This window comes from Pinus tabuliformis, chromosome 2_1, assembly GCF_031772625.1.
Source record: "Pinus tabuliformis cultivar Carrire ecotype Pingquan chromosome 2_1, CPIR1, whole genome shotgun sequence".
NCBI classification, from domain to species: domain Eukaryota; kingdom Viridiplantae; phylum Streptophyta; class Pinopsida; order Pinales; family Pinaceae; genus Pinus; species Pinus tabuliformis.
In genome coordinates this window covers 92,838,608-92,861,796 of record NC_142299.1, presented here as the reverse complement: position 1 = coordinate 92,861,796, position 23,189 = coordinate 92,838,608, and the positions used below count along the sequence as shown (strand labels likewise).

At 40.1% G+C, this 23,189-nt stretch overlaps 1 protein-coding gene across 1 annotated transcript in view; it reads left to right on the top strand.

The window, feature by feature from the left end:
* LOC149198939 (Transducin/WD40 repeat-like superfamily protein) overlaps window positions 1-23,189 on the top strand; it is a 376,837-nt gene that overhangs the window by 263,780 nt on the left and 89,868 nt on the right. The window contains exon 8 of the mRNA XM_089402230.1: window positions 20,345-20,548. Within this exon, the coding sequence (XP_089258356.1) occupies window positions 20,345-20,548 (204 nt within the window). The remainder of the gene's footprint in view (window positions 1-20,344; window positions 20,549-23,189) is intronic.

The following is a 23,189-nucleotide window of genomic DNA, read 5'->3' as shown; positions in this document are numbered from 1 at the left end:
TCACCAAGAACATCAACGCGAATGAATTTTTGAAACTCAGAGGCATTTCCCAAATGTGGTCCGACATCACTACCATATGACTTCTAAAAGTTAAGATCCTTAAGGTAGTCACAGGCTTGCAGTCCATCATACCAAATCTTTCCAATATCTTTACCACATATTTTCCTTGAGATAGGAAAATTTCCCTTGGCTTCTGCCATACTTCAAGTCCTTGGTCCTTCATTTCAAATTCAGAAGCCAACTCCCTCTTACATTTGTGAATGAGAGGGTCTGCACCTGTTAGAAAGAGGTCATCCACATACAACACCAGTATGAGAGGCTTGTCATCTTCAACCTTAAAGTAAAGGTTAGGATCGGCTTCACTCCTAGTGAATCCCAGCTTCATCAAGTAGCTGTCGATCCTCTCATACCATGCTCGGGGTGCTTGCTTCAGCCCATAGAGAGCCTTCTTCAACCTGCATACATGAGATTTTCGATCATAAATTTCAAATCCTTCGGGTTGCTCCACGTAGACCTCTTCTTTGATCGAGCCGTGTAAGAACGCAGTCTTGACATCCATCTGATGTAGGTTCCATCCTTGTGAAGCGGCAAGGGCTATGATCGAGCGGATGGTCGTATATCTGGCAACAGGTGCAAATATCACATCATAGTCTATACCTTCCTTCTGGGAGAAACCACGAGCAACAAAACGAGCCTTATACTTTTCTGTACTTCCATCTGCTGCATGCTTTATCTTGTAAAGCCATTTGGAAGTAACAACTGTCTTGTCCTGGGTTCTGGGAACTACTTCTCTGACATCATTCTTCATGATAGACTCATATTCTTCGGTCATAGCATCCTTCCATACTTGATGCTTGACGGGGTCTGAGAATGATGAGGGCTTATTTTGTATGATTGTGCTCATGATGGTCAGGTATCCTTGATACCTATTAGGTTTCTTACTTTCACGAAAGGTTCCTCGGGGTGCAGCGTGTCCTTTAGCATCATCAAGTAGCCCCCTAAGCCATGAAGGCCTCTTCCTAGAAGAGGAAGGCTCATGTGGAGGAGGATCAATCGGATCCATGGGTTCTTCTACATCAGGCATTGATTCATCATCCTTTTCTTTCGGTTCCCTGGTGTCGGCTTCTTGAGAGCTCCTCAAGGTCGGAAGATCCTTCACCTTGCTGAGAGCCATATTTTCGTCAAAGGTGACATTATGACTAATTACGACTTCCCTTTGACTGGCTACATAGATTCTATAGCCTTTAGTATTTTCACCATAGCCCACGAAAATTCCCTTCTTTCCAGATGCACCCAATTTATTTCTTTTCTCTTTCGGCACATGAAAATATACAGGGCTTCCAAAAACTCTCAAATGAGAAACATCATGTTTCTTACCGGTGAACTTTTCTTCAAGAGTCTTGGAACCCAATGCTTGATGAGGGCATCGATTTTGTACATATACGACAGTGTTTGTAGTTTCAGCCCATAGAAACTTTGGAAGTCTTTGGTCATGTAGCATGGCCCGGACAGCTTCCACAATCGTGTGGTTCTTCCTTCCTGCCATACCATTCCGGTCAGGAGTACGTGGTGTAGTAGTCTCCCTCTTAATGCCAGCCTCAGATATGCCTGAGTGAACCAACTGTAATATATCGAAGGTCTTGCTTAGGCTTGAGGGGAATGGTCCCCTTTTTGAGCTTTCCTTCGGCACATCCTGGACATACACCTTCTTTCTCTACTCAGAATTTGGGCATCCCTGTCACCATTTGTCTTACACTGAGTAGAGCTTTATAATGAAGGTGGGCAAACCTTCGATGCCAAAGTTCGGACTGAAGAGTTGTGTCACAAGACATGACACCTAGTGGACTTCCATCGACCTGATATAATGAATCAACACTAAACCCAAGAGTAAAGGCATCTTTAACATTATTTTTCCATATACATACGTTGCCATTGCTGAAGGTTACCTTATAGCCTTTGTCTTCCATTGCCGAGATGGACACTGGGTTCTTTTTGAGGTCAGGTGCATTTAATACATCCTGGACTTTCTAGCCTTCTTGAATGGTTGTCCTCTTCCTCAATCCCCAGGTCTCCTCTTACCTTTGCTGTTGAATTTGTCATTCCTTTGATTTTCCATCAGAGGGATTTTGATCATCGTCCTGGTGTGAGTCCTTTCTATCAGGGCACTCCCTTGCATAGTGACCTGCTTTATTGCAGATGTAACATCGTCCTTTTCTTCCACCCTTAGGTCCAACCTTTCCTTTTGATTTAGTCCCGGAATTATTTCTTTTCTTAGCATGAGAAGAAAAGGCAGCAGGAGGACCTTTAGGCATGTGCATTTCTTGCTCTTCTTCCCTTGTTTATTCTTGAATGCATCTAGCCATTAATTCCTCGAAACTAGGTATTACATTATAGTTCAGAAGAGTAGTCCTGAACACGTACCATTCGGATGGTAATCCTCCAAGAGTCATGAGTGCCATTTCCCAGTCTATCATAGATTTCCTTGGAGGTGTCCAGTTCAGAGATGTAGGCCACCAAGTGCTTGTTGATAGAGTCCCGGATGATCTTGTATTTTGACTTCTTCGGTTTTCCATTTGTTCCATGCAGCAGCGGATGCATTTGATCGAGGCTCAACAATATTGCCTCTTACATGTTCCAGCACTACCGGATCTTCTAGGGTTAGATCGATAGACATCTTCCATGCGTGATAGTCGTCTTTCTCATGGAGCTTGTATTCGGCAGGAAAGAGTGTTGAGGACCCCATAGTTCTTTTAGGATAGCCTTGCCAATCTTCTCTTTGGTGATTGCTCTTGCTCTTGCTCGGGCTTTGTCTTCACCTCAGCTCTGGTACCATGTTAAGTTATGGTATGTTCTATGCTTATAACAGTTTACTTCTTTGTCTTATTATATTCCATAGATTAGCAATCACATGTACATAAAGTAAAGTGTAGATGGAACATTAAACGATTGATAGAAAACAAGCCAAGACAAGAGACACAAGATGTGGCGGCTAGCCAGGGACAAACCCCACAATGTGTGGGGAAACCCTTTAATCAAATCTTCTTTTATCTTCAATAATTCAATAGAGAGAAATAGTACAATAAATCTGATTCATATCAGCGGTAGCAAACCCTAGATCAGCAGCATCAACATTAGCAACTTCATTATCAAACTAGGGCAGACGATATCTCACAAATTGACCGTCAGATTGACTTCATTCCACCACCAAAAGTTGCGGCTTCTAGAGGAGGTTTAGACGAACCTACAATGCAGCTCAAATGAGGAGATCTTCTAGGCCACGCAGGTCAATTTTTACTTCTACAATTGCAGCTTCAGTTTCAGCGGTTTCCAGATTCAAACTAGGGCAGTCGATATCTTGCAAACCGTTCGTCGTATTGACTTCATTCCACCACCAAAAGTTGCGGTTTTCAGAGGAGGTTCAGATGAACCTACAATGCAGTTCATATGAGGAGATCTTCTAAGCCATGCAGGTCTATCTTTACTTCTGCAGTTGCAGCTTCAGTTTCAGCAGTTTTCGGCTTCAAACTAGGGCAGTCGATATCTTGCAAACCGTTCGTTGGATTGACTTCATTCCACCACCAAAAGTTGTGGCTTTCAGAGGAGATCCAGATGGACCTACAGTGCAATTCCAAAGAGGAGATCTTCTAGGCCACGCAGGTCAATCTTTGGATTTGCAGTTGCAGCTTCAGGTTCAACAGCTTCCGGCTTCACATGTGTGAGAGAGAGACCCATTTCTGCACAGTAGAGAAGAGACTCATTTCTGCGCAGTAGAGAGAGAGAGATGTGATGAGAAGAGTGAGAGAAAATGAGGAAAATTCCTCTTATATTTATACACAACGTTGGTGTTTGAATAGATGCGACTGTTGGGCTTCTAAGCCTACATGAGTTGTAGGTCGGCTTGATAATAATTCCATATCAAAATAAATTCATATCTCCATGAATACTTATCGGAATCAGATGATTTTTATATCAATCCTACACCTCTCGACGAGAGGAATCTAATAAAAGTATTACCAGCCATGAATAATATGATCCACATGAAGTTTTGCCCTGGTTGCCAATTTTAACACTAAAGGGAATCAAAATCCTATTCTTAATTGTTATCTTGTTTAGCCCTCGATAATATAAGCATAGTCTAAAGGATCCATCCTTTTTTCGGACTAGAACCACTGGAGGAGCAGCGTAAGGGATTTTACTTTTTGTGATGATTCGACAATTTAAAAGATCTTGGACTAATCTTTCGATTTCAATTTTTTGATGATGTGGATACCTATACGATTTGATGTTAACAGGGTTTGACTTTGATTTAACTTCGATTATGTGCTCGATTTCTCTTTCAGGGGGCATCTTCATTGGAAGATCTTGGAACACATTTTTGTGTTATTAAATAAGTTCTTGAACTTCAGGTGGTTCTTCACTAACCGATTTCGAAGCCAACATTTCTATTTGATGACATTGCACTACATATGCTGGTGCTCCCTTTCGAATCAACTTCATCATCTGATAGGATGATACATGAGTTTGTCACCTTATCTTCACGCCGACATGAAGAGAGGACTGTGTGCTTGTCATTGGAGGGCTACATAGACTTATATGCAATTTTACATATGCTCAAAAGAGCTCTTCATACATGACATGGACTTATTTAACTCAGTGATAAATCCTAAGGCTCTAAATGTGAGCGTTCTAAAAAAAAATTACTTGCTCATGAAACCCATGAAGCAAGGCTTACAAAAATAATTTTATTTTCTTCATTTCATCGTTTACAAAGATCATAATTACATGTCATTATGAAGACCGAACTTAGTTACACTTTTCAACATGTGGTCCCTCACCCCTCTGCCATGATTATATGTTTGAAGGTGGACCTCCTGAACCTAAAGGTATGCCTTGTCATTTGGTAATTGAGTATTGTAGTTTGCTTATCATGGACACTTCTGGGCATGGATTAATGGGGGGATTCGGCTGAAATAATGGGCTAGGTCTGTGCTCTTGTCCCGTAGACCCCTTTTGGATATTAACCTTGGATTCTAGTCCCATGGGACCTCTTTTACTGACCATTTGGCTTCAGGGATGGTATTTCACTGGAAACCCTGATTTTGGTTACGTGGTCCCGCTCCTTTATCCACATATATTACCCCCTTTCCACTCATTATCACCCCATTCATCATTTCTCCCACCTGGGTCCACATTCCTCCCTTGGGTCCACATAGGGCTAGCTCACCCCTTCCCCTTACCCACACCATGGGTCAGGCTTGCAATGATGCCACAGAGGTTGAGGTAGCTAAAAAGAAAAGTAAAAGCATATTTGGCCACATTCAATAGGAAAATGTACCACAAAATACAAAAGATGGTTGGGACAAACACATTTAGCACGTAGGCAAAAGCCAATACTGTAGGAATTTACAGGGTAAGTTCCTCAGAAAGAACACCAAAAGGACACCGCTCACAACCAGATCTCAAATCAATACACCAGTATTTTTGACGTGGTTAAAACCCTCAAAGTGCAAGGAGGAAAACAGTCCATGGCCTGTCCCAACGTGGGTACTACAGGCAATTTATTAATCAAAGAATGAAAATTTACATAAGCTTCTCTCATGCACGGATTACACGAACAATGACCCTCCATGCGCTTTAAATAGAACTCATGGACCAATCGGGTGTCAAGCCACGGATCAAGTGTCGGTAATACCGAGGTGAGAGTGAACCGTCGGATCACCACATATCGTGACCGTCGGATTGTAAGTTACAAAATGTACAACGGTAAAGAAACACACTTTACCTAACTCTAACCTAACTCTATACTAGACCAAGTTGAACTTAACTATATCCTATGTGTCGGAATATCCTAACATCCCCCCTTAAGAACAACTTGGGATAGGATTGAAGGATTTACAAATATGACACAATAGGAGAAGGAAGGAGGCACTAGAGCCTATCCCCCCTTAGTGACAACTTCCTGAACTCCAAGCATATATCGAAGTTTAGTGAACTTCGCCTCTGTGAGAGCCTTTGTGAAGATGTCTGCAACCTGATCATTTGTTGGACAATATTGCACTTCAAGAACATGGTCATGAATGAGCTTTCTGATGAAGTGCATGTGTAGTTCAATGTGTTTGCTGCGCTGATGCTGGACTGGATCTTTGCATAGCTGAATGGCACTTTGATTATCACACCAAAGTGTGGTTGGATGCTGCTGCTCAAAGCCAAACTCTGATAGGATCTGACGAAGCCACAAGGCTTCCTTACTAGCTTCCACGGCACCACGATACTCTGCTTCTGCTGACGAAAGAGAAATGGCAGCCTGTTTCTTACAAGCCCATGTAATAGGTCCTGAACCAAGAGTGAAGACATAACCGACAGTAGACTTCCGATCATCATGGTCACCAGCCCAATCAGAATCAGTGAAACCAACTAACAGAGGAGCTGCTTTGGCACTGTAATGAATCCCAAACTGTACTGTACCTCGAACATAACGAAGTATTCTTTTAGCTGCTTTCCAATGACTTTCACGGGGGTTTTGCATAAAACGAGCAACAAGGCCAACAACAAAGGAAAGATCAGGACGAGTATGGGTTAAATACAAGAGTTTTCCGACAAGTTGACGGTATAAGGTAGCATCAACTTCAGGAGAAGTACAAGAGACTGAAAGTTTGACTCCAGACTGAAAGGGAGAAGGGGCTGGCTTACAGTCTTCCATGTGAAAATGACGAAGAATATCACAAGCATACTTGGACTGGGAAAGGAAAATACCCTCTTGGGATTGCAAGACTTGAAGACCGAGAAAATAGTGTAAGTGTCCTAAGTCTGTCATTTCAAATTTCTTTTTAAGGCTGGACTTCACATGGTTTATAAGGTTGGGATCACTACCAGTAAGAATAAGATCATCAACATAAAGAACAAGGATGATAAGAGAGTTGCCCACTTTCTTGGTGTAGACAGTATTGTCAGAATGACACCTAGAAAAGCCAGATTCTAAAAGAAAGCTATCCATTTTGGCATACCAAGCCCGAGGAGCTTGCTTGAGGCCATAAAGGGATTTCTTAAGTCGACAAACAAGGCTGGAGTCTGTTTGTATGAAGCCAATGGGTTGTTCCATATAGATTTCTTCCTGCAAGTCCCCATGCAAGAAGGCAGATTTAACATCCATCTGATGGACTTCCCATTTTAAAGAGGCAGCAAGGGAAAGAACAAGGCGGATAGAGTTCATTTTGGCAACAGGGGAGAAGGTTTCAGTGTAGTCAATGCCTTCAACCTGTGAAAAGCCCTTAGCAACGAGACGAGCTTTATGTTTATCAACTTTCCCATCTGGTCCATACTTGGTTCTGTAAACCCATTTACATCTAACAAGTTTGCGTCCCTTTGGTAGAGGAACAAGATCCCATGTATCATTTGTCATCAATGAATGATATTCTTCATTCATAGCTGCTTCCCAATGTGGATGGCCTGAAGCTTCTGCAAAAGTGTCAGGATCATGATTTACTGGAGCTTGAGCCAGTAAAGAAGAGGCTCTTTCAAACTGAGAACGTGTACGTCGCTGATCTGTAGGATCACCGGCAAGATCACCTGCTGCATCCCGAGTAGCACGGACCCATCTTGGAAGTTGAGGATCCTGAGAAGGTGGGGGAGGATTATCATCCTCGCTTTCATCATCTGAAGAAGAAATGTTTTCAAAAGTAGAAGAGATAGGAAGAGGTGGCACATCCGCCGGACTAGGCTCGCAGGCCGATTTATTTTCATCAAATTTTACATCTCTTCTAATGATAACATTTTTGGACTTAAATGGAATAAGTCTATAACCTTTTACATCTTCAGAATATCCAACAAAAGTACATTTCTCACTCTTAGGTTCTAAAGCTTTATGCTTTTCATCTGGAATATGGGCCCATGCTTCACTTCCAAACACACGAAAGTGACTTACATCTGGTTTAATGGAACTCCAAGCTTCTTCTGGAGTGATATTCTCTAGAACCTTAGTAGGAGTGCGATTGATTATATAATTTGCACAATTAATTGCTTCGGCCCAAAAACTAAGACTGAGTCCTTTAGATTGCAGCATACAATTAGCCATTTCCTTTAAGGTGCGATTTTTCCTTTCAGCTACACCATTTTGTTGTGGAGTGTATGGAACAGTATGTTGCATTTGAATTCCATTTTCGGTGCAAAAGTTGATGAATGTGTTTTTAACATATTCTCCACCATTATCAGTTCTTAGCTTAAGAATTTGATGTCCAGATTGTTTTTCAACAAAGGCTTTGAAGGCCAAAAAGGTGTTAAATACTTCGCTCTTGAGTTTTAAGAAGTATACCCAAGTGCGTCTGGAGAAATCATCAATGAAAGTTAAGAAGTACTTGCAGCCAGAGAATGAAGCAACAGGAAGAGGACCACATAAATCACTGTGCACAAGCTGTAAAGCGGCTGAGGCGTGCCAAGAGGCACGTTTGTCAAAACTGTCCCGATGATGTTTTCCGAGTACACATCCGGAACAAACACCATCTCTGCAAGATACCATAGGAAGACCTGTCACCATATTTTCTTTACATAGATGCTGAAGGGAGCGATAGTTTAAGTGACCAAATCGCTCATGCCAAAGTTTGCTCACTTCATCATTATGAGCAACAAATACTGAGGGAAGATTTGATGACCCAAAGTTGTGAAACTTATACAACCTTTTGGAATCATCAGCAAGACCAGTAGCTAGAATCTGTTTAGGATCTTTTAGATCCTTGATTACAACATCATGAGGTGAAAATTCAACAATTTTACCTTCACCTGAATGAGTTATCTGATAGACAGATAGAAGGTTGCAGGATAAGGTTGGAACACATAATACATCATTAAACTGACCATTGTCTAGATGAACAGTTCCAGTCCCTACAACATTAAGAGATCTATCATCACCAACATATATATTTTTGGTGTTACAATCATTTAAAGAAGAAAACATGGCTTGGTTTTTGGCCATGTGACAAGAGGCTCCAGAATCAATGAGCCACTCATGAGAATGAGAAGAAGAAGAAGATACATTTAATGCATAACCAGACTGAGATGATTGACAATGACATGCAGAAAGTGCCATTCCGGAAGTTGAAGTTGAAGTAGGCTCCACATGGATGTTATGTTTCTTCATTGCGGCTTCCAAGGCTTCCATCTTCTTAAAGCATTTAGATTCTAAGTGGCCATCTCGATTACAAAAGTTACAATGTCTATCAGTCTTCTTCCATTTGTTTTTATTGGTCTTATCATTTTGCTGAAATGATCTTTCATTTTGAGGCTGAGATGGTTTAGGACCATTCTTTTGAGGATATGACTTCTTAGGATTCTTTGAATTTGGTTGCTGCTGGGCGGCTAACGCTTTCGTGGAAGAGTTTCCAAGATTAAGAAGACCAAGGTGTAAGAGTTTTTCTTGTTCTCTTATTAAGGAATCACAAAAGGAGTCAAAGGAAGGGGCCTTGTAGTCTTGTCCTTGACAAATGAAAGCTTCCCTTGTAGAATGGAAAGTGGAAACAAATACAGAGTAGGCTGGTCCCAACTTAGTAAGGATGGAATAAATAAGGTTACCATCTTTTTTCTTAACTTTAACACCTTCCAAGAGATATCTAAGGGTCTTGAATTTGGACAAGAAATCTTCAATGCAAGAAAAATTATTAGGATCCAAAGTAAGCAGCTCATTTTCAAGTTGATGGGCTCTAATTTCATTTTTAATCCCAAAAACTTTAGCGAGTTTTTCTAATGCTTCATGAGGAGTCTCAAGTTCTGCAATGTGGAATCTAAGATCAGGAGAAATAGACATCCCTATCAAACCACGTGCTTGATCTTGTCTATTTTCCCATTTTGCAGCCTTGTCTTCATCTTTTGGTTTCTTCTCTTGGTCTGTGGCTATTCTGTAGAGACCTTTACTTCTAAGTAAATCTTCCATGTAGGCTACCCATTGGAAGTAGTTAGTGCTGTCAAGAATGACTTGGCATGGACTTTCCATTTTTTAAAAAAAACTGAAGCTGAAGATGCTGAAAGTAAGTGTTCCAATGGATAGATCTCGAAAAAATAGGCGGTTTAAAAAAAACGGCTCTGAAAAAGGCTTCCGGATGAAGAAGTTATGGCTTTTTGAAAAAAAATTGTTGACGTTGCCGGCAAAGTGCGCGAATGTGCGGGAATGAAAAAATCCGCCCCCACAAAATGGAGACTTGAACCCAAGACCTCTACTCTCTTAAAATAGTTTTGAACCAATTGATCTATACAAAAAATTTGAGAGAGAGAGAGAGAGAGAGGGGAGGGCCTCGGTTTGCGTGCTTGCCTTAAGAAAGCTCTTTTTCCCTACAAAACACAAAACACAAAACCCAACACGAATATGCAAAGAAAAACGAACCTTGTGGCTCGAAGTTAGCTTTAGCCAAAAAACTAGAAATTTTTTTTTTTAAAAAAAATCTCAAAGTTAGCTTTAGCCGAAAAACTAAATATTTTTCTCAATGTTTCTGATTTTCCGAGATCACACTAAGGTGCAGGGAAAAGAGCATACGCATGAGAAAAATCCTTCCTTTCTGTTTCTGATTTGCCCAGATCGCACAGAGTCGCAGGGCAAAGAGCATACGCAGAAATGAAAGGTATAGATCCGGTTAAAAAAAAGGCTAAATAAACTGAGACCGAAATAAGCAAAGAGAAAATAACAGTAAACTGCAAAAAAAAACACTGTATACCTCCCGATCTGAAAAATGACGCAGCTAGGGCTACCGGAAACCTTTTCGCGTGAAACGAAAGGGGTTCCTCACTGGAACAGATGCTCCGAACGCAACAGAGCAGTCCTCTCGGCCCGAAAGCAGTCAGAAACAACAGATCTAGGAAACGACAACCGCATGCAGTTCTACCGGCTTCAGATTTGGATCACCAACGGACGCGGCCCTCAAATAGCTCTGATACCATGTAGGAATTTACAGGGTAAGTTCCTCAGAAAGAACACCAAAATGACACCGCTCACAACCAGATCTCAAATCAATACACCAGTATTTTTGACGTGGTTAAAACCCTCAAAGTGCAAGGAGGGAAACAGTCCACGGCCTGTCCCAACGTGGGTACTACAGGCAATTTATTAATCAAAGAATAAAAATTTACATAAGCTTCTCTCATGCACGGATTACACGAACAATGACCCTCCATGCGCTTTAAATAGAACTCATGGACCAATCGGGTGTCAAGCCACGGATCAAGTGTCGGTAATACCGAGGTGAGAGTGAACCGTCGGATCACTACATATCGTGACCGTCGGATTGTAAGTTACAAAATGTACAACGGTAAAGAAACACACTTTACCTAACTCTATACTAGACCAAGTTGAACTTAACTATATCCTATGTGTCGGAATATCCTAACATATACATGAGCTCTACCCCATCATAATGGCCATCACCCTGGTTCCTACAAGTCCTATGAGCCTCCTTCATCATATAGGAACCTAGGATTGTCCCAATCCCTGGTGGGCATTGAACAACCCTACCCTAAAATGGGGTATTCATTGCTATATCTCATACATCATGTTCTTACCCCTTGAGCCCCGGGCAGTTAATCAAAGAAAAATCATAAAAAGGCAAAAGACATATAAAGTGTTGGAAAATCAAAGTAGTTATATTAGAGTTTGATTCTCCTTTCTTGATATTTACTTGTGAGTTTGTTGGCTTCTTTTGCTTCTTTATTATCTTATCTTTCATCAAACAATTACCATATTATGTGTGTATGAAGATCACAAAACAAGAGACACAAGATATAGGCACTATGCCAGGGCAAACCCCCCCCTCGAGGGGAAATCTCAGTCAAGATAATTCATTCCTTTCAATAGTATTCTTTGAGACTCTTCACCCTAGACCAAGACCAAACTATCCCTCCACACCAAGCCAGCCTACCAGATCTTCGACCCCTTCCAACAACTTTGACTAGGCAGCAACTTCTGACAACAGGCAGCATCCGACAACAACGAAACTTGGAAGACTTCGATCTCTCAATCCAGAGCACGAAACAGAGAGAGAGAGACACCAAAATTTCGATTTTCTTCTTCTCCTTAGACTTCCCCAAACTCGCACTTCTTTTGGCTTCTAGACAACGGACTTTGCACTTCTCCAACTACTCTTGAGATATCGAACTAGCTTGAGATATGATGCTCCAAATGGCTTCGACTAGCTTGTATTTATTGTGGGTCGAATTAGGGTCCTTAGGCCGCCTTAATCTTCCTTAGGCCAACTTGATGTGGAGGATACATAAATCATATTTGACGCAAGACTAAACCTTATTACATGATTCAAAAGCCCAAGAAGGGTCTCTTTAAAGGTACATTGACTCTATTGACTCAGAATAAATCCTAGAAGTCTTCAATGGAGACTTTGACCTAAAACATGGTGACCCAAGCATGAAACCCATGCTTTAATAAGTCAAAATAATAATTAATAAAAAATATGTTCTTTATTCTTTTGATAAGTACATTACATGATGACTCAAGTACATTAATGCAGACTGAATATAGTTACATTTTCCAACACTCCCTAACTAGGGAGGTATTCATGTACAAATACAATGGAAGATCTCAAACTATATGAACCATGAAGAACTTTAGGCACCACAATGCCATGGACTAGATTCCTGACCAGGGCAATCTATCCATTGGTCTCTCAACAATTTAGGCACCGCAATGCCACAAACTATATTCCCGACCAGGGCAATATATCCATTGGTCTCTCAACAATTTAGGCACCGCAATGCCATGGACTAGATTCCTGACTAGGGCAATCTATCCAAGCGGGAATAAGGTAGACTCAAGCTTTCAACCCCTCTAGGTACCATCAAGGTTACGTGCTAACCACCAACCCAAATATCCCAGTGTGTATCCAAAAATAGAGCTCAATAACGAACACCACCTTTCCAACTTCGGGACATCAATGCAAAGTGCCAACTAGATGTCCTCCCAGGCAATGCTTCACTCACAAAGCCTAGCCACTACTTGATCAAGCAGATCAAGGATAACCAATATCTCCCAATCAAACTGATTGGTAACCAACATGCTATCAAAATCTTCGAGAGATTCACCTGTACAAACACAGCCTCAATAAATAATATACTTTCACATGTACATAATCAAATACAAACCTCCGAGGTCTTTCAGAAAACTTGATGTTGCTTCTCAACTTTCCATAGTTGGGCTATCAACTGAATCTTTGACAGAATATTCCTCAATCATACATTTTTCTTTCCTTCTTCATATGCAACAACATGTTCTTCAATCAGATCCTGCTTCCTTCTTTTAGCAACACCTCAAATGCATTCTCCAATTTCCTTCTCCTACACATGGCCTTCACTAAAACTTACGACTGTTATTCTTGGTCTAGTGCATGACACGTGAAGCAAAGAATCATCTCTGTTACTCCCTCTTAAACAAAGAGGATCTAATCATTCTATACAAGGAATATTTTCAACCATCCTTTTATCCTAGGGAGATTCCATCCAAACTCCCTCTTAACTTAGGGAGTTCTACTTCTTCTTTTCATCATCAGAGAATCTTTCGTGGCTTCCAACCATCTCATCAGAGTTACTATAATCTTCATCATGCTTATCAACGAGCATCTTCACCAAATTGAAGATTGTGTACCTGCACAACGTAGCAATTACAACCAAATCTATAGAAGCATGAAGTTAGCCATATCAGAATCACAAAAGTATTTCAACTTTATACATATAAAATACCCGGACTTAATTACAAACAAGAGACATATACTCTTCAACATCTTGTTGGGGACTTTGTCATAAACCCTAGACTACATCATAACAACTTTCGTTACATCTAGGGTTTCAATGTTTCTTCCAAAGGTATGACATACCTTACTACAACATATAGCAAACCTTAGAAACAATTCAAAGAAATATAAATCTACAAAGCATCTAACAATTTTTCAAAATTCATATGTTAGACTTTTAGCTAGGGTTTCATACAAATCCTAGATTTCATACAAAATAATCAATTAAAACCAATCACAACTTAGTCATTAACATGACCAACTTCCACTAGGGTTAGTTGCAAAACCTAGATTTTCAACCAAACATCAATCCCAACTGAAACTTAGATTTCAACAATCTTACACAAATATCAAATTATCATATTGTCACCATTCATCAAAGATTTTCACTTCTACTAAGGTTTAACTCCAAAATCTTAGAATTTCACAAATAATATCATTTTAGAAAGACAAACTTTGACTAGGGCTTGTTTCCAAACCCAAGGATTCATGAACACTAACAAACAGGTGAACTCATACATCTAGGACTTCATCATCATGCATAGGCATTTCATATCATGTGTTAGTCAAACCCAACTTCACAACAAACTTGATTAGACCGGGGTTTGATCAGACAAACACACTTATACCAAGGAAATAATTTCTAAGACATTATAAGGGTCTTGCTTGCACATACCATCAAACCCTAATGAATTAGGGTTTCAATATAGAAACTTAGCAAACCCAACATTACCAATATTTCAAAGGTCTGGGATGTTAGGCTTTATTATTCAATCCTAACAAGTTAGGTGTTCTTAATCATACCAAAATCCCAAACATGACATTATCAACAAAAACGTCAAATAGTATTTCTCAATAACACTAAGCAATTTAGGGTTTCAGTCATTCACATTAGCATACCTTGAGGTTAAGGTTTTCAAGAACCTGTCTAGGGTTCTACAAAATCAATTAAGAATATGAGTGGGGGTGGGTAGATTTATCAAGTGATGAATCACCCAAAACAAGAATCACTATGATTCAATATAGCTAGACACAACAATGTTAGTAATAGATTGTCAAATGAATAAACAAAATAAATTGATGTTTTAAAGCATACCTTTGTTCTTTGACAAACCTTGTCTTGAGAGGTCCTCTTTCATACTCCTTGAGAATATAGCAGATGTCTTTCAGAACATGAATATATGTTGGACTTCCAAAGATTCAGAGGTGATCCACACTCGACTTCTTTCCTGTGAATACTTCTTTGGGTGTTGTATTATCAAGACTCTTATGAGGACTTCTATTTTGAATGTATACAACTGTCATAGCTGCTTCTCCCCATAAGAACTTTGGTAGATCTTGATCAAGGAGCATAGTTCGAATGCCTTTTTCAATTGACCTATTCTTCCTTTCAACCGATCCATTTTGTTCAGAATAATAGAGAATAATGAGCTCCCTCTTAATACCTGTTTACTTACAATATGCAATCAATTCCTTGGAAGTGTATTGCCCACGATTGCCACACCTCTGAGTTTTTATCTTTCTTTCGGTTAGCATTTCCACTTCAGCCCTAAACTCCTTGAACTTATCAAATACTTCATCTTTTGTTTTGAGAAGGTAGAGCCATGTCTTTCTAGGATGGTTATCAATAAATGTCACATAGTAGAGATGACCTCCAAGTGATTTGTCAGACATGGGCTCACAGACATCATAATGGATGAGGTCTAATATCTCTTTAGACTTAGTTTCACTATTGTGAAATGGCCTTCTTGTATGTTTCCCAAATAGCATCGCTTGCCTTCATGATCCAACTTCATATTAGGAGTTGACTAAGAGTAGGGATGACCTTATAATGTAGATGACCATACCTCCTATGCCATAGTTCAATGGGACTTATTTCCGTATGAACCAAAGCTTAAGGAGGTGGTGTAATGACCCTGTAAAGACTTCCTTCACGAGCTCCGATAACCCTAGCTAGAGACTTTTCCCCATCAACAAAACCAATTCTTTCCCCTTTATCTTCTAATAGAAAGCAAATTCTTTTTCAAACCTGAAACATATAGAATGTTGTTGAGATGCAACTTCGATCCATTATCCAGCTTCAACGATGTTGATCCCAGGCCTCTAACAACATAGCTTTTGTTGTCACCCAATTCCACTGCATGAGAAGATGGCTCCTTTGATAGTGTATGAAGTTGTTTACTTTCACCTGTCATGTGTTTCCATGCTCCACTATCAATGATCCATGCATTGTCATCAGTAAGAGAACCTATAAGAGCAACCAAGAATCCTTGACTTTTGACCTTGTTGAACAAGTAGTAATTGACCTTCTTGATCCAACTTCTAGCAGTGTTGATAGCCATTCTTATGTAGCTCATCATAGAGGGGAGAATCCATGCCAACAAAGTGATCTCCGGCTCTTCCTGACCTTAGCTCCGATACCATGTTGGAAAATAAAAGTAGTTATATTAAGGTTTGATTCTCCTTTCTTGATAATTACTTGTGAGTGTGTTGACTTCTTTTAATTCTTTATTATCTTATCTTTCATCAAACAATTACCATATTATGTATGTATGAAGATCACAAAACAAAAGGCACAAGATATAGGCACTATGCCAGGGCAAAACCCCCCTCAAGGAGAAAACCTAGTCAAGATTATTTTTCCTTTCAATAGTATCCTTTGAGACTCTTCACCCTAGACCATGAACAGACCTTCCCTCCACACCAAGTCAACCTTCCAGTTCTTCGATCCCTTCCAATGACTCCGACTAGGCAACAACTTCTGTCAACAGGCAGCTTCCGGCAACAACAAAACTTGGAAGACTTCGATCTCCCAATCCAGAGCAAGAAACATAGAGAGAGAGGGGCACCAAAATTTCGATTTTATTCCTCTCCTTAGACTTCCCCAAACTCGCACTTCTTTTGGCTTCCTAGCAACAGACTTCACACTTCTCTAGCTACTCTTGAGATATCGAACTAGCTTGAGAGATGATGCTCCAAATGACTTCGATGAACTTGTATTTATAGGCTTCTTGTGGGTCGATTTAGGGTCTTTAGGCCGACTTGATGTGGAGGATACATAAATCATATTTGACTCAATACTAAACTTTTTTACATGATTTAAAAGCCCAAGAAGGGTCTCTTTAAAAGTACAATGATTCTATTGACTCAGAATAAATCCTAGAAGTTATTAATGGGGACTTTGACCTAAAACATGGTGACCAAAGCATGAAACCCATACTTTAATAAGTCACGATAATAATAATAATAATTATTTTTCTTTATTCTTTTGACAAGTACATTAAATGATGACTCAAGTACATTACTGAACACTGAACATAGTTACATTTTCCAACATAAAGAATGGTGGAAAAATCAATGCCAGGGCACCTCATGTACCATGATTTCTCCCTCCTGTACATTATAAACCCAAGTGTGTGCTTCCATTTTATTAGCTACCCTTGCACTTTAGCATGTGGCCTAGGGCTGCCCCTTCTCATCCCCTACATCATTCACCTATCTATCACATATTGCCACCTTTTAAAGGATGTACCTTGAACATATTATCCCCTTTAGAGGTAGAAACCACCTAATATGATACTTGGTTAATGCCATTTGGAGTTTAGGAGACATTGGCACATCCTGAAAACCATTAGGGAAGGGCAGGCCAGGCCATTATGAAGTACCCACTTGTGGTCTATGGTTGGTAAGTTCATTTACTCGATTTCTCTAATGACTTGTTATACTGGAAGGCTAGGGGACACATTGGATCTTATGCAGGATTGCAGATGGTCTCCATCTTGGGTTTGGTCTCCCTATACGAGGTCTTAATCCTCTAGAAGGTTGCATTGGCACATGTAGGGTGTGTGTTGAGAGCCATGGGCCTCCACAACAGTAGACAACACTCCATGGATCCCCGAGGATGTTTAGAGATTGCTCGAGATTCACCTATTGGACGAGGAAGATGCACTTGGTTCACCTTTGCCCAGCCGGCCCCACAGATGTACCATACACTTAGCAGCTGACCTAGGACTTGTAGGATGATGTGGCATCACCTACACCATCATCAAAGCCCTTGCAGATGATCTACAGGCATCTTCGACTCATTTGGAGACCCATGAGGTTATTATTGTGCCCCCACACCCACTGGGAGCACCACAGGTTTATTGTTTGGAGAACAAGGGGCCAACCCCTTGTCCATCACTTTTGAGGGTCCTATTCTTCATTATGGCACCTATGGACCTCATTAGGCCACTTGGAGGGCCCTATGACATGTATTATTCATCATCTGACCTCTTAAGATGCTTATTATTTCATTTGTGAGCTAGTTTGGTGGGTTTGTCTCCAAAAGTTAGATTATTAGCACATTATTTTATTTTTGGGGCTTATGTAGGCCTAGGAGACTAATTCAAACTCCTCATTAGTGTATAAATACAAGTGAGATGAGTTCATTTGCTCATCATCACTTTGGATTGAATCTCTTCTCTCTCTTGAGAATTTCACACTTTTTCTTGGAGGAAGAATTGGAGCTTTATGGATGAATTTGATGTTTGGGTTTGGTTTATTTTATCTTGGAGCTTTTCTATTGTCAAATTGTGGATGGTTGGATATGTTCTATTACATGTAAGTACATGCTTTTAATGCTATTCTTGTTTTACTTGGTCATATACATTGGATTGGAATTTTTGCTATTTTTAGGGCTAATTGCTACATGCATTTACTGCTTAAATTGTGGAATTTTGTTTGTATATAGTATCTCTCATTGTATGGGCCATGTAATTTTGAATGAAACCTCCTAGGGATAATTCTATAAACAAATTCATCTTGACAAGCCATAACCTTTTCGCAAGTCGAAGTATAAAAGCTGGAAGGTTGCTTCCCTTTGCCCTAGAAGGCTAGCGAGGTAGTCTTAAGGCCTCCTTGACTAAGAAACAAGGTCCTCATTCATATTTAGCCTAGACTCCATTCTCCGAAGAGTAAGGCACTGATCTACCATGAGGTGGTCACCCAAAAATCAACTCCTTTTCACCTTTTTCTAGGTCTAGCCAAGTTGGGTCACATAGGGCATCATTTTCCCGACAAAGTAGCCCTCAAAAAAGTTCAATCTCGTAGCCTCTCGCGCGCTGGTGTCTCCTCAAGGCCTCCAATTTTGAAGCCATTCCGACAGTGGAGTTGTGAGAAAAGCCAAGCCCTAGCTTTGAGATCAAACTTTGCCCTAGTATCCCCAAGGCTAGTGCCTCATAGGATCAATTCAACACCTTTAAGTGAAAATTCTTTCTTTGATCCTTTCCCCCTCCTTGTCTGGGTTAAGAACATCATTGGTTGCTAAATCCTTGCCTCTTGACCGAGGCTGGGTCCACCTGGTCCCACTCCTTTGAAAAGACAAATTTTCAAGAACTATCTGGGATACAAATTTTAATAAGGATTTTAGGGATTGGGAAACTCTTTCACAAGTCATATTCCATAAACCTAGCCCTCAAATCCCCACATCCTTCTCCTAGAAGACATTGTACCTTGCTTAGAAAGCAAGCAAGCTCCATTCTTGACCCTCTTCTGGAAAGGGATTATTTGGGTCACTTTATATCCACTTGTTGATTTATCCTTCATTTGTGACTCATATACACCGGGTCTCCTCTCATCGGTGAAAGTTCGTAAATCGTAGGGAGCCTTAGCTGATGTGACAGTGGGCTAAGTCTCCATTTTGTTGCCCTTGGTCTAGCATTTGACCCATTAGGAATCCTCTTTAGGTCACCTGCTAGTTTGAGCGGTAACAAGACCCATTTTGACTCTAGGCATGGGGTGATAATCACTTTGATACCATGCCAAACTTTTAAGGACACAAGAAAGACGAAGACATGATTAGAAATGGACTCATGTAAATTATATGATTTTATTACAGTGAAGTCATTTGATACAATGGGGGTGCCTCTCTTTTTATGTCATTCATTGGATAATTTTGTTTTCTGTACAACCCAACCACCTCATTAATAATTCTTTATTAATTATGCCTAACATATTAATATTAAAGTCACTATTGCCTTTATCAAATTATAATAAAGGACTTCTTATCAATTATAGCAGAGGTTGATACTCCAACAGTACTGTTCTATGTCCAGGTGTGTGGAATCCTGTCATGTGTGCATTGGTTATATTGATAGGATAATTGGCACCAACTCTTCATATGCTAGTGGGAATGCCTTATCATTCTTTGAATCTCATGGAGTTTGTAGTTTGTTATTTCCGGGGACAAGCCTTGGCTCATTTGCAAAGTGGATTGTTCTTTGAGAATCCTTTTTGTACTAGTGGATGTTCTATACTCATTCCCATCATAATGGAAAGTTTCTAATGAGGCAGAATTTTTCTATTGTTAGTCTGAGGCACTCATATTTTGAAGGGCCGTTGCTGATGTGCATGTCCACACTTTTGGTAGAAAGAAGTTGGTGCTGACTGACTGCTAAAAAATGTGTTATGTTCTTATTGTGGGCATTTAATTCTAAAATAGATATGTTTATTTCTGGATGACTTCTAGAAAATAGGTTATGTTCTTATTGTGGGCATTTAATTCCAAAATGTATATAATTATTTCTTGATGGCAGTTCGATACCATCTTGATGAAGATCCCAAGTGTTTGAAGGTGTTTCCAATACCGTTGCAAAATGAAAAGGGTTTAGTGCTGCATTATGACCGAATGGCCCTCTCACCAGATGATAAGGTCATTGCTGTGACACATGGTTCTATGTTACAATGGTTAAGTTTTGAGACTGGAGAAATTCTTGATACAGCAGATAAAGCTCATGATGGTAAGTAGCGAGTAACCTTTTTTGTATTGGATTTCGTCTTTCTGCTCTCTTTCATTTCCTTTGCTTTATTCGTGTTTAATTCACATGCCATATTTCTAACCAGAATTTTATGGGTGGCCAAATGAGTTATATTGCTAGCTGGAATGTTAAGATGCTTAATACTTAAAATGACATTTGGCTTAGTAGCAGTAGATATGTGTGTACCATGTTTTCATGTGTGCAGGTCTAACACAAAATAACAAGTAAAACAATAAAATTTAATATTTGGTATGCAAAGGTGCATTTGTTTGTTTTCTCCTTATGGTTGGACTGAAGTTTTATCTACACAAGATCCACAAATCTATGGTACAATAAGAAAATAGTTTGAACTTTGTACATCGTAATGCAGTTTTTGTCCTTCATTTGACCATATGCCTTATATGTTCATTATGCACAGAATTAAATTGAGAAAGTGATGGGTATCGTAGGGAAGAAAATATTAACTGAACTGTGTGGAGGGGATAGCAAGAGAGACTGAGTGAGAGAGGGCTTCGCTGAGGAGGTCGAGGGCATGCGTTTTTTTGTTATTCTAAATTGTTTTAAATATTGTGGTTAACAAACCTTCTTTTGATGTGTTGGGGATAGTTGGAGGCATTATCAAACAAACCTGTGCCCACAAACCTGCATGACACTTTTAGATAGTCAACCCTGTCATGATTGAAAGTCTCTTCATTTGGACTGGTGTTTTCCAGTCTTTGGAGAGGGTTGGGGGGATGGCGGGGGGGTTGTCCCCAGATGAGGTGTGTTGTTATTCACATAATATTCCTGCTTAAAACATCATTTTGATTAGCATACAACACAAATTTACTTTTGACTTGTTGATGAACAACCAAAAGTGAAGTAATTCCTAAAATAAATTTGTAATGGTTAAAATCAGATTTCTAGAAGTGATAGTAGTAATGAAATTGAAGGTGATTCAAGAAATGAATGTGCTTGTCGCCTAAAGTGTACACCCAAGGCGCAACGCTCAGAGCAGGGGCTGTCACTTTCGGGGTCTTCAGCTATTTTGATGTTGCGTAGGCTGTCATAATATCCAAACACATCTTGATGGAAATTTCTTTCTTCATCTTCTCCAACAACACCAAATCTGGCCGCAACACTTTCCAAGACATTCAATTCTTGTTTTCATCAGTCACGAATAACCATCTGTAGTGCTTTAGCCTTTCTCCGATCTTATTCTTTCTTCCAACTCTTCATTATAGCTGTCACAATATGCCCCCCCTCTCAATTGGGGAGATATACATTTTTCTTTATCCAAACTTCTTCTTTACTAGGGTACAAATCCATCAACAACTCAGCCACACAAGCTCTTTCTTTCGTATCATCATATCATCAAAGAACTTCAACCTTTCTGTAACGACCTATCTATAATATAGAGAACACAAGAATATTAGCATGCATATGATAGCGACGTATGCATGTATCGCATACACCACACTAGTTGATGATGATGATGAAAATGATGGTTACTGTCCACTGAGACCAAATTGGTCTATCGGACCTATAATTTTGTCTGGCTCCTCGTCTTTCTTGGCGAGATTGGTGTTGTAGCTTTCTTTTTTTTCTCTACGGTCTTCCAACTTTCTTTATCTTGCATCTCCTTCATCTCTTCTGATTCTTGGGACATTGGTGTCTTAGCTTCACGATCTATTGTGTTCGTCCTTTTGAAGATAGTCGGAGAAGAAGTTTGGTCTAGGAGATCTGATTTGCTGTTAAATGGAGATTTATTTTGTGCGGTATTCGAACCCTCATAACTTGAGGGGTTGTCGAGTTCACTCTTTTGTTGTTGGGCGGGGCTTTCCCCCTGCTTGTCTTGAGAGTTGTTTATTTCTTGCCCGATTTCTTGTGATTCAGAGTTTTCTCGAGAGTATTCTTCTTTGATGACAGTGTAGTGTTCCTTTTGTGCTCCTTCCCACCATGTAGATCTGTGGTGATTTTTTCTTGCAGAATTTTTCTGGGAGGCTTTTGGGCAATTTTTTGCTAGGTGGCCTGTCTCAAAGCAGGACCGACATCTGAAGAGGACACTTTCATAATTGAGTTTCTGGTTCCACACATAGTCTTTACTTGTTAGGTGTATTTCAGCTGGGAATTTGATGCTGAAGTCCATTTCCACACAGATGCGTGCATAGGTGTTTTTGGCATATTCCTCTGTCTTTGGGCACCTGCAGTAAAATTTCCCAATTGCATTTCCAATGGCTTTTAGTGGAGAGAAATTCTAGAGATGCAAGGGTAGGTTTGGCAATTTCACCCAAACTGGTGTTGAGGTTATGACTGTTGTTGAGGGATCGAATGATGGGTTCCATGGCCTCATGAATAGGCCTGATTTTTCCCAAAACCAAGGGCCGGAATCTAGAATACATTGTCTGCTTTCAGGGTTTTCAAAATCTACTATAAAGAAACCCCTAGCACAGGGGTAGATATTAATTGCATCAGGAATTAGAGGCTTCCATACCTCCGCGATCCAACTGTGGAGAGCTGTCAACCGTAGCCAGAAACCATTGAATCGGCAGATTAGGGCGCTTTCAGAGAACTTCAAAGTCTCATCGAGTGAGGCCTGGACCACCTGAACAGTGGGAGCTGGGGCTTCACTGACGATATGGGC